The 15,000-nt window shown below is 45.0% G+C and overlaps 1 protein-coding gene across 2 annotated transcripts in view; it reads left to right on the top strand.

Annotated features, from left to right (window-relative positions):
- The window catches only part of LOC110487786 (glutamate receptor 3), a 292,170-nt gene that overhangs the window by 112,406 nt on the left and 164,764 nt on the right, over window positions 1–15,000 (top strand). For both annotated transcript variants that reach the window (XM_036943367.2, XM_036943366.2), the window contains exon 3: window positions 7,542–7,781. In XM_036943367.2, coding sequence (XP_036799262.2) covers window positions 7,542–7,781 — 240 coding nt within the window. The remainder of the gene's footprint in view (window positions 1–7,541; window positions 7,782–15,000) is intronic.

Genomic DNA, 15,000 nt, shown 5'->3' with positions numbered 1-15,000 from the left:
AGGCCAGCATACAGGACAGCCTGTTAACGAGGGTTTCAGGCCGGCATACAGGACAGCCTGTTAACGAGCGTTTCAGGCCAGCATACAGGACAGCCTGTTAACGAGGGTTTCAGGCCGGCATACAGGACAGCCTGTTAACGAGGATTTCAGGCCAGCATACAGGACAGCCTGTTAACGAGGGTTTCAGGCCAGCTTACAGGACAGCCTGTTAACTAGGGTTTCAGGCCAGCATACAGGACAGCCTGTTAACGAGGGTTTCAGGCCAGCATACAGGACAGCCTGTTAACGAGGGTTTCAGGCCAGCTTACAGGACATAGTCAAGGCTTTCCGTACGTTTGTGTCAGTCACAGTGGTCAGGGATTCTGCCGCTGTGTACTCTCTGTTTAGTTTTTTTTGTTGTTGATTCATTCCAATGTGTTGAGTAATTTTCTTTTAGTTTTCTCATGATTTGGTTGGGAGTCCTCTCTCTCTCTCTCTCTCTCTCTCTCTCTCTCTCTCTCTCTCTCTCTCTCTCTCTCTCTCTGGCCTGGGCCAGCTTACAGGACAGCCTGTTAACTAGGGTTTCAGGCCAGCATACAGGACAGCCTGTTAACTAGGGTTTCAGGCCAGCATACAGGACAGCCTGTTAACGAAGGTTTAAGGCCAGCATACAGGACAGCCTGTTAACGAGGGTTTAAGCCCAGCCTTCTCTGGTGATGTATCTGAAACACACACACATTTCCTTGTAGCCCTGTTGAGTGGCCCGATTAAAGGAAATGAAGGCAACACATGCTGGCGGCCTGGGATACCTAGTCAGTTGCACAACCGAATGCATTCAACCGAGATGTGTCTTCCACATTTAACCCAATCTCTCTAAATCATATAGAGGTGCGTAGACTGCCTTAATCGACATCAACGTCATCGGCGCCTGGGGAGTAGTTGTTGTTGTGTGTGTGTTTTGTAGGGGGGGGGGGGGGGCGTGCGTGGGACAAGCAAAGGAGGAAGCGGAGGGCAAATTGGGTTTTTGTGTGTGCCAGTGTTCTCTAATTGTGTGTGCCAGTGTTCTCTAATTGTGTGTGCCAGTGTTCTCTAATTGTGTGTGCCAGTGTTCTCTAATTGTGTGTGCCAGTGTTCTCTAATTGTGTGTGTTGCTTGTGCAGTAAATATGCAACATTGAAATTCAATGTGATACACAAGGAATCTCTGAGTTATCCAAACTGATAACGCATGCCTCCGGACACACACACAAACACACACCTGGTTTGTTTCCACCTACCACATTTATTTCAGTTTCACCTAATTACGAGAGGGATGAGACACAAAGCATGGAGCACAGCGTTACTCCGTTAAGCATTTATCCCTGACAAGCCGGCCAGGCCTCTCTCTCTCCTGGATGAATGATGAAGTCATCTTTGGGTCCAATCTATGCTCCATAAAGCTCTAGAGAGATAACAGGGATATTGTTATGGCTTGTTAAAAAGAGAGGGAGAAAGAGAGGGAGAAAGAGATAGCTAGGGAATAAGAGAGTGAGAAAGAGATAGCTAGTGAAAGAGAGAGGGAGAAAGAGATCGGTCTCTCTCTGTCTCAATTCAATTCAATTTACGGGTGTTATTGGCATGGGAAACATATGTTTACATTGCTAAAGCAAGTTAAATAGATAATAAACAAAAGTGAAATAAACAAAAATTAACAGTAAACATTACACTCACAAAAGTTCCAAAATAATAAAGACATTTGAAATGTCATATTGTGTGCAAAGAGTTAAAGTACAAAAGGGAAAATAAATAAACATAAAAATTGTTTGTATTTACAATGGTGTTTGTTCTTCACTGCTTGCCGTTTTCTTGTGGTAACAGGTCACAAATCTTGCTGCTGTGATGTCACACTGTGGTATTTCACCCAATAGATATGGGAGTTTATCAAAATTGGGTTCATTTTTCAAATTCTTTGTGGGTCTGTGTAATCTGAGGGAAATATGTGTCTCTAATATGGGCATACATTTTGCAGTAGGTTGAGAAGTGCAGCTCATTTTGTGGGCAGTGTGCACATAGCCTGTCTTCTCTTGAGAGCCATGTCTGCCTACGGCGGCCTTTCTCAATAGCAAGGCTGTGCTCACTGAGTCTGTACATAGTCAAGGCTTTCCGTACGTTTGTGTCAGTCACAGTGGTCAGGGATTCTGCCGCTGTGTACTCTCTGTTTAGTTTTTTTTGTTGTTGATTCATTCCAATGTGTTGAGTAATTATCTTTTAGTTTTCTCATGATTTGGTTGGGAGTCCTCTCTCTCTCTCTCTCTCTCTCTCTCTCTCTCTCTCTCTCTCTCTCTCTCTCTCTCTCTCTCTCTCTCTCTCTCTCTTTCATTGTGACTAGAGATAAATGTTCATGGGGAGATGTGGGTTATTGTTTTTTTTGGCTCCTGAGTAGCGCAGTGGTGTCAGACACTGCATCTCAGTGCAAGAGTCATCACTACAGTATCTGGTTCAAATCTGGGCTGCATCACATCCGGCTGTGATTGGGAGTCCCATAGGGCAACGCACAAATGGCCCAGCGTCGTCCGGGTTTGGCCTGGGGTAGGCCGTCATTGTGAATGAGAATTTGTTCTTAACTGACTTGCCTAGTTGAATAAAGGTTAAACAAATCAGAATGTAACCTTGATGACAGCTTTGCACAGTCTTGGTATCCAGCTACACCTGGAATGTTTTTCCAACAGTCTTGAAGGAGTTCACACATATGCTGAGCACTTGTTGGCTGCTTTACCTTGACTCTATGGTACAACTTATCCCAAACCATCAGAATTCTGTGGTAGCCATGCTGGTTAAGTGTGACTTGAAATCTAAATAAATCCTCCTCCACACTTCACGGTGGGAACCACACACACGGAGATCACCCGTTCACGTAGACACGGCAGTTGGAACCAAAAATCTAAAATTTGGACTCATCAGACCAAAGGACAAATTCCACCGGTCTAATATCCATTGCTCATGATTCTTGCCACAAGCGTCTCTTCTTCTTATTGGTGTGCTTTAGTAGTGGTTTCTTTGCAGCAATTCGACAATGAATGCCTGATTCACACAGTCTCCTCTGAACAGTTGATGTTGACATGTGTCTGTTACTTGAACTTTGTAAAACATTTATTTGGGCTGCAATTTCTGAGGCTGTTAACTGTAAAGAACGTATCCTCTACAGCAGAGGTAACTCTGGGTATTTTCTTCCTGGTACTGTCCTCGTGAGAGCCAGTTTCATCGTAGCGCTTGATGGTTATTGCGACTGCACTTGAAGAAGCTTATAAAGAAAAACCCTTGAATGAATAGTTCAAACTTTTGACAGGTACTGTATATAGCAGATGTTATCGTGGGTGTAGCTATATGCTTGTGTTCCGAGCTCCAACAGTGCAGTAATACCTAACTAAATGCTTGTGTTCCCAGCTCCAACAGTGCAGTAATACCTAACTAAATGCTTGTGTTCCCAGCTCCAACAGTGCAGTAATACCTAGCTAAATGCTTGTGTTCCCAGCTCCAACAGTGCAGTAATACCTAGCTAAATGCTTGTGTTCCCAGCTCCAACAGTGCAGTAATACCTAGCTAAATGCTTGTGTTCCCAGCTCCAACAGTGCAGTAATACCTAGCTAAATGCTTGTGTTCCCAGCTCCAACAGTGCAGTAATACCTAACTAAATGCTTGTGTTCCCAGCTACAACAGTGCAGTTATACCTAGCTAAATGCTTGTGTTCCCAGCTCCAAAAGTGCAGTAATACCTAGCTAAATGCTTGTGTTCCCAGCTCCAACAGTGCAGTAATACCTAGCTAAATGCTTGTGTTCCCAGCTCCAACAGTGCAGTAATACCTAGCTAAATGCTTGTGTTCCCAGCTCCAACAGTGCAGTAATACCTAACTAAATGCTTGTGGTCCCAGCTCCAACAGTGCAGTAATACCTAGCTAAATGCTTGTGTTCCCAGCTCCAACAGTGCAGTAATACCTAGCTAAATGCTTGTGTTCCCAGCTCCGACAGTGCAGTAATACCTAGCTAAATGCTTGTGTTCCCAGCTCCAACAGTGCAGTAATACCTAACTAAATGCTTGTGTTCCCAGCTCCAACAGTACAGTTATACCTAGCTAAATGCTTGTGTTCCCAGCTCCAAAAGTGCAGTAATACCTAGCTAAATGCTTGTGTTCCCAGCTCCAACAGTGCAGTAATACCTAGCTAAATGCTTGTGTTCCCAGCTCCAACAGTGCAGTAATACCTAGCTAAATGCTTGTGTTCCCAGCTCCAACAGTGCAGTAATACCTAGCTAAATGCTTGTGTTCCCAGCTCCAACAGTGCAGTAATACCTAGCTAAATGCTTGTGTTCCCAGCTCCAACAGTGCAGTAATACCTAGCTAAATGCTTGTGTTCCCAGCTCCAACAGTGCAGTAATACCTAACTAAATGCTTGTGTTCCCAGCTCCAACAGTGCAGTAATACCTAGTTAAATGCTTGTGTTCCCAGCTCCAACAGTGCAGTAATACCTAGCTAAATTGTTGGATGGGTTTCCACTGGTGTACAGGAATCTTTAAGTCAAACCACAGATTCTCAATTGGATTGAGGTCTGGGCTTTGACTAGGCCATTCCAATACATTTAAATGTTTCCCCTTAAACCACTCGAGTGTTGCTTTAACAGTATGCTTAGGGTCATTGTCCTGCTGGAAGGTGAACCTCCGTCCCAGTCTCAAATCTCTGGAAGACAAACAGGTTTCCCTCAATAATACCCTGTATTTAGTGCCATCCATTATTCATTCAATTCTGACCAGTTTCCCCGTCCCTGCCAATGAAACATATCCCAACAGCATGATGCTGCTTCACTGTGGGGATGGTATTCTCGGGGTGATGAGAGGTGTTGGGTTTGCGCCAGACATAGCATTTTCCTTGATGGCCAAAAAGCTCAATTTTAGTCTCATCTGACCAGAGTACCTTCCTCCATATGTTTGAGGAGTCTCCCACATTACCTTTGACAAACACCAAACATGTTTGCTTATCATTTTCTGGACACTCTTCCTTAAAGCCCAGCTCCGTGGAGTGTGCGGCTAAAAGTGGTCCCATGGACAGATACTCAAATTTCCGCTGTGGCGCTTTGCAGCTTCTTCAGGGTTCTCCTTGGTCTCTTTGATGCTTCTCTGATTAATGACCTCCTTGCCTGGTCAGTGAGTTTTGGTGGGCGGCCCTCTCTTGGCAGGTTTGTTGTGGTGCCATATTCTTTCCATTTTTTGAATAATGATTAAATGGTGCTCCTTGGGATGTTCAAAGTTTCTGATATTTGTTTATAACCCAACCCTGATCTGTACTTCTCCTCAACTTTGTCCCTGACCTGTTTGGAGAGCTCCTTGGTCTTCATGATGCTGCTTTCTTGGTGGTGCCCCTTGCTTAATGGTGTTGCAGACTCTCTGGCCTTTCAGAACAGGTGTGTGTATATATACTGAGATCATGTGACAGATCATGTGACACTTAGATTACACACAGGTGGATTTTATTTAACTAATTATGTGACTCCTGAAGGTAATTGGTTGCACAATATCTTATTTAGGGGGTTCATAGGAAAGGGGGTGAATACTTACAGTATGCACACATCACTTTTCCATTTTTTACTTTTTATAATTTTATGTCATTTCATTTCACCAATTTGACTATTTTGTGTATGTCCATTACATGACATCCAAATAAAAATTAATTTAAATGACAGGTTGTTATGTAACAAAATAGGAAAAGCACCAAGGGGGGTGAATACTTTTGCAAGGCAATGTATAGGATGAGCTGTGACTAGAACAATCGTATATACATAGGAAGTGGGTAAACAGTATGTAAACATTACTATAGTGACCCGTGTTTAACGACTATGTCTATAGGGCAGCAGTCTCTAAGGTGCAGGGTTGAGAACCGGGTGGTAGCCGGCTAGTAACTGTGACTAAGTTCAGGGCAGGGTACTGACCAGCTAGTGATGACTATTTAACAGCCTGATGGCCTGGAGATTCAAGATGTTTTTCAGTCACTCAGTCCAAGCTGTACAGTCTCCGACCTTCTAGATGGTAACAGGGTGAACAGGCCGTGGCTCGGGTGCTTGAAGTCCTTGATGATCATCTAGATGGTAGCAGGGTGAACAGGCCGTGGCTCGGGTGGCTGAGGTCCTTGATGATCATCTAGATGGTAGCAGGGTGAACAGGCCGTGGCTCGGGGGCTTGAAGTCCTTGATGATCATCTAGATGGTAGCAGGGTGAACAGGCCGTGGCTCGGGTGGCTGAGGTCCTTGATGATCATCTAGATGGTAGCAGGGTGAACAGGCCGTGGCTCGGGTGCTTGAAGTCCTTGATGATCATCTAGATGGTAGCAGGGTGAACAGGCTGTGGCTCGGGTGCTTGAAATCCTTGATGATCATCTAGATGGTAGCAGGGTAAACAGGCCCTGGCTCGGGTGCTTGAAGTCCTTGATGATCATCTAGATGGTAGCAGGGTGAACAGGCCGTGGCTCGGGTGCTTGAGGTCCTTGATGGTCATCTTGGCCTTCCTGTGACACCAGTTGCTGTAGATGTCCTGCAGGGCAGGCAGTGTGCCCCGGGTGATGTGTTGGGCTGACGGCACCACCCTCTGGTGCATGCTTAGATATGCAGAGATTTTGGCTCTAGATTTGCAGGAAAAAGCTGTTTCAGGTGTTTGAAAAATGCAAAATTCTCCAACATCTGAATGGCGGGGCCCAGCCCCCAACAGGACCATTCCCCAGCAATCCTCATGTACTTTGTGCCTCTCCTCAGATTTTTGGGGTGTATGACGCCCCTGTGTGAGACGTTACGTCAGGCACGGTACATTCTAGCTGATGTGTTCTAACACCACCCATGGTCAACATGACATTAAAGCAGCAGATGTGATTGGATGTATCATTCCAGAGGCTTGGAAATGTTAGGAACACTTGATTAGCTAATCAGACGGTATGATTTGTCAATCGGAACACTTGATTAGCTAATCAGAAGGTATGATTTGTCAATCGGAACACGTGGAAAGCCAATCTCTTTCAAGTGTGATTAACAGTGGTAGAGTTGTGTATATCAGAAACAACACACAATTAACAGCATTGGAAGAAATGTGATGTGTCTGGTTGTCAGGGATACAGTATTTGAAGTGGAAGTGAGTAATCTCAAATGATACCCTATTCCCTTTGTAGTGCACTACTTTTGTCCAGAGCCCTATGAGCCCTATGAGCCCTGGTCAAAAGTATTGTCATTTGCGACATTGCCTGGGTCTTTATTGCTGCCAGATTCTGAGGTCTCACCAGAGAACATGACAGATCTACAAATAAATGCAAGTGTTTTCCCCAGCTGAATAAATGTCATCCTATGCAAATAGGCTCCCTGATAAAGAGTTATGCTGGTTTTATGGCAACATCTAATTCCACAAATTGGCTGTTATAGATTTGATCTGCAGTGTAGCTACCAAGAAAATTTGAATTTTCAAACACTTGACATATGTGTGGGTGTGTGTCTGATCTTGTTTTCTCTCTCAAGCATCCTAACGCTTCCCTCCCTCCCTCCCGCTCTACCTCTCTCTCCAGTCTGCTCTCAGTTCTCCCGAGGGGTCTATGCCATCTTCGGCTTCTACGATAAAAAGTCCATGAACACCCTGACGTCATTCTGTGGTGCGCTGCACACCTCCTTCGTCACGCCCAGTTACCCCACCGACAACGAGGTGCAGTTTGTCATCCAGATGAGACCTGCACTGCGTGGGGCCGTCCTCAGCCTGCTGTCACACTACAAGTGGCAGAAGTTTGTTTACCTCTACGACACCGACAGAGGTAGGTGCCATGCCATTACAGGCCTTGATGTAGATCAGGTTGTGAGGTAAACACACCGACAGAGGTAGGTGCCATGCCATTACAGGCCTTGATGTAGATCAGGTTGTGAGGTAAACACACAGACAGAGCTAGGTGCTATTGAAGTACTTTTTGAGTTCATCAACATTGATCATATTCACGGGGAAAATGACAAAGTAGATATTGCTATATAATATAACATGCAACACAGACAGCGGTAGGTAAGGTTTAGCAGGTTGGTTCTACCATAGACCTTGACTTGGTTTAGTTGAGGGTGCACTTGAAACAGTTGACAGCATCAACATATCCAAGCCAAAATGTCAAACTATGCATGACCTAAACCCCAGGTGCAGTGTGCTGGAACATTACCCCCTAGTTGAAACAAGGAAGTTCTACAAGCACTGTGAAATGTAATCTACAGGCCATTCACAACCACCATCTACTTTTAAACTGGAATACATCTATTTCATTGTAACTAAGTTGTGGTTGCAGTATGTCATTGTAACTAAGCTGTGGGTGCAGTATGTCATTGTAACTAAGCTGTGGGTGCAGTATTTCATTGTAACTAAGCTGTGGGTGCAGTATGTCATTGTAACTAAGCTGTGGGTGCAGTATGTCATTGTAACTAAGCTGTGGGTGCAGTATTTCATTGTAACTAAGTTGTGGGTGCAGTATGTCATTGTAACTAAGCTGTTGGTGCAGTATGTCATTGTAACTAAGCTGTGGGTGCAGTATGTCATTGTAACTAAGCTGTGGGTGCAGTATGTCATTGTAACTAAGCTGTGGGTGCAGTATTTCATTGTAACTAAGCTGTGGGTGCAGTATGTCATTGTAACTAAGCTGTGGGTGCAGTATTTCATTGTAACTAAGCTGTGGGTGCAGTATTTCATTGTAACTAAGCTGTGGGTGCAGTATGTCATTGTAACTAAGCTGTGGGTGCAGTATGTCATTGTAACTAAGCTGTGGGTGCAGTATGTCATTGTAACTAAGCTGTGGGTGCAGTATGTCATTGTAACTAAGCTGTGGGTGCAGTATGTCAATGTAACTAAGTTGTGGGTTCAGTATGTCATTGTAACTAAGCTGTGGGTGCAGTATGTCATTGTAACTAAGCTGTGGGTGCAGTATGTCATTGTAACTAAGCTGTGGGTGCAGTATGTCATTGTAACTAAGCTGTGGGTGCAGTATGTCATTGTAACTAAGCTGTGGGTGCAGTATGTCATTGTAACTAAGCTGTGGGTGCAGTATGTCATTGTAACTAAGCTGTGGGTGCAGTATGTCATTGTAACTAAGCTGTGGGTGCAGTATGTCATTGTAACTAAGCTGTGGTTGCAGTATGTCATTGTAACTAAGCTGTGGGTGCAGTATGTCATTGTAACTAAGCTGTGGGTGCAGTATGTCATTGTAACTAAGCTGTGGGTGCAGTGTGTCATTGTAACTAAGCTGTGGGTCCAATATGTCATTGTAACTAAGCTTTGGGGGCAGTATCTCACAGCCTTAATGTGTTGGGTAATCTCTGTTTAATCACAGTGTTGGTTTTTGTTTCTCATTGTACATTAGGTGTACTGCTACAGCTGTAGCTGCAGCCAGGCATATATTTCAGCATGGAAATTACAGTCTATGCCTTTAGGGGATATTTATTTGTATTAATTAAGAGTTATTGAGAATTCTTTAGATGTTAGGAGTGTGTGTGTGTGCTTGTCTTTGAGTGTGCCTGTGTGTGTTGTGACTATGGTGACAATATACCGGCATGTAGCCAGAGTTTGGTGTAGTGATGTGGGGTGTAGTTTGTCATTCTTGTTCTGTAATATTATAGTGAAGAAGTAGTCACTTCTTGCACTGTGTATTCCCTCTAGACAGTAGCAGGATGTGTATTCCCTCTAGACAGTAGCAGGATGTGTATTCCCTCCTCTAGACAGTAGCAGGATGTGTATTCCCTCCTCTAGACAGTAGCAGGATGTGTATTCCCTCCTCTAGACAGTAGCAGGATGTGTATTCCCTCTAGACAGTAGCAGGATGTGTATTCCCTCCTCTAGACAGTAGCAGGATGTGTATTCCCTCCTCTAGACAGTAGCAGGATGTGTATTCCCTCTAGACAGTAGCAGGATGTGTATTCCCTCTAGACAGTAGCAGGATGTGTATTCCCTCTAGACAGTAGCAGGATGTGTATTCCCTCTAGAAAGTAGCAGGATGTGTATTCCCTCTAGACAGTAGCAGGATGTGTATTCCCTCCTCTAGACAGTAGCAGAATGTATATTCCCTCTAGACAGTAGCAGGATGTTTATTCCCTCCTCTAGACAGTAGCAGGATGTGTATTCCCTCCTCTAGACAGTAGCAGGATGTGTATTCCCTCCTCTAGACAGTAGCAGGATGTGTATTCTCTCCTCTAGACAGTAGCAGGATGTGTATTCCCTCCTGTAGACAGTAGCAGGATGTGTATTCTCTCTAGACAGTAGCAGGATGTGTATTCCCTCCTCTAGACAGTAGCAGGATGTGTATTCCCTCTAGACAGTAGCAGGATGTGTATTCCCTCCTCTAGACAGTAGCAGGATGTGTATTTCATCCTCTAGACAGTAGCATGATGAGTTTTCCCTCTAGACAGTAGCAGAATGTATATTCCCTCTAGACAGTAGCAGGATGTGTATTCCCTCTAGACAGTAGCAGGATGTGTATTCCCTCTAGACAGTAGCATGATGAGTTTTCCCTCTAGACAGTAGCAGAATGTATATTCCCTCTAGACAGTAGCAGGATGTGTATTCCCTCTAGACAGTAGCAGGATGTATATTCTCTCTAGACAGTAGCAGGATGTGTATTCCCTCCTCTAGACAGTAGCAGGATGTGTATTTCATCCTCTAGACAGTAGCATGATGAGTTTTCCCTCTAGACAGTAGCAGGATGTGTATTCTCTCCTCTAGACAGTAGCAGGATGTGTATTCCCTCCTCTAGACAGTAGCAGGATGTGTATTCCCTCAAGACAGTAGCAGGATGTGTATTCCCTCTAGACAGTAGCAGGATGTGTATTCCCTCCTCTAGACAGTAGCAGGATGTGTATTCCCTCCTCTAGACAGTAGCAGGATGTGTATTCCCTATAGACAGTAGCAGGATGTGTATTCCCTCTAGACAGTAGCAGGATGTGTATTCCCTCCTCTAGACAGTAGCACTATGTGTATTCCATCTAGACAGTAGCAGGATGTGTATTCCCTCTAGACAGTAGCAGGATGTGTATTCTCTCCTCTAGACAGTAGCAGGATGTGTATTCCCTATAGACAGTAGCAGGATGTGTATTCCCTCTAGACAGTAGCAGGATGTGTATTCCCTCTAGACAGTAGCAGGATGTGTATTCCCTACTCTAGACAGTAGCAGGATGTGTATTCCCTCCTCTAGACAGTAGCGGGATGTGTATTCCCTCTAGACAGTAGCAGGATGTGTATTCCCTCCTCTAGACAGTAGCAGGATGTGTTTTCCCTCTAGACAGTAGCAGGATGTGTATTCCCTCCTCTAGACAGTAGCAGGATGTTTATTCCCTCTAGACAGTAGCAGGATGTTTATTCCCTCCTCTAGACAGTAGCAGGATGTGCATTCCCTCTAGACAGTAGCAGGATGTGTATTCACTCCTCTAGACAGTAGCAGGATGTGTATTCCCTATAGACAGTAGCAGGATGTGTATTCCCTCTAGACAGTAGCAGGATGTTTATTCCCTCTAGACAGTAGGGGATGTGTATTCCCTATAGACAGTAGCAGGATGTGTATTCCCTCTAGACAGTAGCAGGATGTTTATTCCCTCTAGACAGTAGGGGATGTGTATTCCCTCTAGACAGTAGCAGGATGTGTATTCCCTCCTCTAGACAGTAGCAGGATGTGTATTCCCTCCTCTAGACAGTAGCAGGATGTGTATTCCCTCCTCTAGACAGTAGCAGGATGTGTATTCCCTCCTCTAGACAGTAGCAGGATGTGTATTCCCTCCTCTAGACAGTAGCAGGATGTGTATTCCCTCCTCTAGACAGTAGCAGGATGTGTATTCCCTCCTCAAGACAGTAGCAGGATGTGTATTCCCTCCTCTAGACAGTAGCAGGATGTGTATTCCCTCCTCTAGACAGTAGCAGGATGTGTATTCCCTCTAGACAGTAGCAGGATGTGTATTCCCTCCTCTAGACAGTAGCATGATGTGTATTCCCTCCTCTAGACAGTAGCAGGATGTGCATTCCCTCTAGACAGTAGCAGGATGTGTATTCCCTACTCTAGACAGTAGCAGGATGTGTATTCCCTCCTCTAGACAGTAGCAGGATGTGTATTCCCTCCTCTAGACAGTAGCAGGATGTTTATTCCCTCTAGACAGTAGCAGGATGTTTATTCCCTCCTCTAGACAGTAGCAGGATGTGCATTCCCTCCTCTAGACAGTAGCAGGATGTGTATTCCCTCCTCTAGACAGTAGCGGGATGTTTATTCCCTCTAGACAGTAGCAGGATGTGTATTCCCTCCTCTAGACAGTAGCGGGATGTTTATTCCCTCTAGACAGTAGCAGGATGTTTATTCCCTCCTCTAGACAGTAGCAGGATGTGCATTCCCTCTAGACAGTAGCAGGATGTGTATTCCCTACTCTAGACAGTAGCAGGATGTGCATTCCCTCTAGACAGTAGCAGGATGTGTATTCCCTCCTCTAGACAGTAGCAGGATGCATATCCCCTCTAGTCAGTAGCAGGATGTGTTTCCTTCTAGACAGTAGCAGGATGTGTATTCCCTCTAGGCAGTAGCAGGATGTGTATTCCCTCCTCTAGACAGTAGCAGGATGCATATCCCCTCTAGTCAGTAGCAGGATGTGTTTTCCTTCTAGACAGTAGCAGGATGTGTATTCTCTCTAGACAGTAGCAGAATGTGTATTCCCTCCTCTAGACAGTAGCAGGATGTGTATTCCCTCTAGACAGTAGCAGGATGTGTATTCCCTCTAGGCAGTAGCAGGATGTGTATTCCCTCCTCTAGACAGTAGCAGGATGCATATCCCCTCTAGTCAGTAGCAGGATGTGTTTTCCTTCTAGACAGTAGCAGGATGTGTATTCTCTCTAGACAGTAGCAGGATGTGTATTCCCTCCTCTAGACAGTAGCAGGATGTGTATTCTCTCTAGACAGTAGCAGGATGTGTATTCCCTCTAGACAGTAGCAGGATGTGTATTCCCTCTAGACAGTAGCAGAATGTGTATTCCCTCCTCTAGACAGTAGCAGGATGTGTATTCCCTCTAGACAGTAGCAGGATGTGTATTCCCTCTAGACAGTAGCAGGATGTGTATTCCCTCTAGACAGTAGCAGGATGTGTATTCCCTCCTCTAGACAGTAGCAGGATGTGTATTCTCTCTAGACAGTAGCAGGATGTGTATTCCCTCCTCTAGACAGTAGCAGGATGTGTATTCCCTCTAGACAGTAGCAGGATGTGTATTCCCTCTAGACAGTAGCAGGATGTGTATTCCCTCTAGACAGTAGCAGGATGTGTATTCCCTCCTCTAGACAGTAGCAGGATGTGTATTCCCTCTAGACAGTAGCAGGATGTGTTTTCCTTCTAGACAGTAGCAGGATGTGTATTCTCTCTAGACAGTAGCAGGATGTGTATTCCCTCCTCTAGACAGTAGCAGGATGTGTATTCCCTCTAGACAGTAGCAGGATGTTTATTCCCTCTAGACAGTAGCAGGATGTGTATTCTCTCTAGACAGTAGCAGGATGTGTATTCCCTCCTCTAGACAGTAGCAGGATGTGTATTCCCTCCTCTAGACAGTAGCAGGATGTGTATTCCCTCTAGACAGTAGCAGGATGTGTATTCTCTCCTCTAGACAGTAGCAGGATGTGTATTCCCTCTAGACAGTAGCAGGATGTGTATTCCTTCTAGACAGTAGCAGGATGTGTATTCCCTCCTCTAGACAGTAGCAGGATGTGTATTCCTTCTAGACAGTAGCAGGATGTGTATTCTGTCCTCTAGACAGTAGCAGGATGTGTATTCCCTCCTCTAGACAGTAGCAGGATGTGTATTCCCTCCTCTAGACAGTAGCAGAATGTATATTCCCTCCTCTAGACAGTAGCAGGATGTGTATTCTGTCCTCTAGACAGTAGCAGGATGTGTATTTTCTCCTCTAGACAGTAGCAGGATGTGTATTCCCTCAAGACAGTAGCAGGATGTGTATTCCCTCTAGACAGTAGCAGGATGTGTATTCCCTCTAGACAGTAGCAGAATGTGTATTCCCTCAAGACATTAGCAGGATGTGTATTCCCTCTAGACAGTAGCAGGATGTGTATTCCTTCTAGACAGTAGCAGGATGTGTATTCCCTCCTCTAGACAGTAGCAGGATGTGTATTCCTTCTAGACAGTAGCAGGATGTGTATTCTGTCCTCTAGACAGTAGCAGGATGTGTATTCCCTCCTCTAGACAGTAGCAGGATGTGTATTCCCTCCTCTAGACAGTAGCAGAATGTATATTCCCTCCTCTAGACAGTAGCAGGATGTGTATTCCCTCAAGACAGTAGCAGGATGTGTATTCCCTCTAGACAGTAGCAGGATGTTTATTCCCTCTAGACAGTAGCGGAATGTGTATTCCCTCTAGACAGTAGCATGATGTGTATTCCCTCCTCTAGACAGTAGCAGGATGTATATTCCCTCAAGACAGTAGCAGGATGTGTATTCCCTCCTCTAGACAGTAGCAGGATGTGTATTCCCTCAAGACAGTAGCAGGATGTGTATTCCCTCTAGACAGTAGCAGAATGTATATTCCCTCAAGACAGTAGCAGGATGTGTATTCCCTCCTCTAGACAGTAGCAGGATGTGTATTCCCTCAAGACAGTAGCAGGATGTGTATTCCCTCTAGACAGTAGCAGGATGTGTATTCCCTCAAGACAGTAGCAGGATGTGTATTCCCTCTAGACAGTAGCAGGATGTGTATTCCCTCAAGACAGTAGCAGGATGTGTATTCCCTATAGACAGTAGCAGGATGTGTATTCCCTCCTCTAGACAGTAGCAGGATGTGTATTCCCTCATCTAGACAGTAGCAGGATGTGTATTCTCTCCTCTAGACAGTAGCAGGATGTGTATTCCCTCTAGACAGTAGCAGGATGTGTATTCCCTCTAGACCTTAGCAGGATGTGTATTCCCTCCTCTAGACAGTAGCAGAATGTATATTCCCTCAAGACAGTAGCAGGATGTGTATTCCCTCCTCTAGACAGTAGCAGGA

The sequence above is a fragment of the Oncorhynchus mykiss genome, chromosome 14 (assembly GCF_057628025.1).
Source record: "Oncorhynchus mykiss isolate SJ-2025 chromosome 14, ASM5762802v1, whole genome shotgun sequence".
NCBI lineage: Eukaryota > Metazoa > Chordata > Actinopteri > Salmoniformes > Salmonidae > Oncorhynchus > Oncorhynchus mykiss.
Note: the sequence above shows the minus strand (reverse complement) of the source record. Positions and strands in the feature narration are given on the sequence as shown.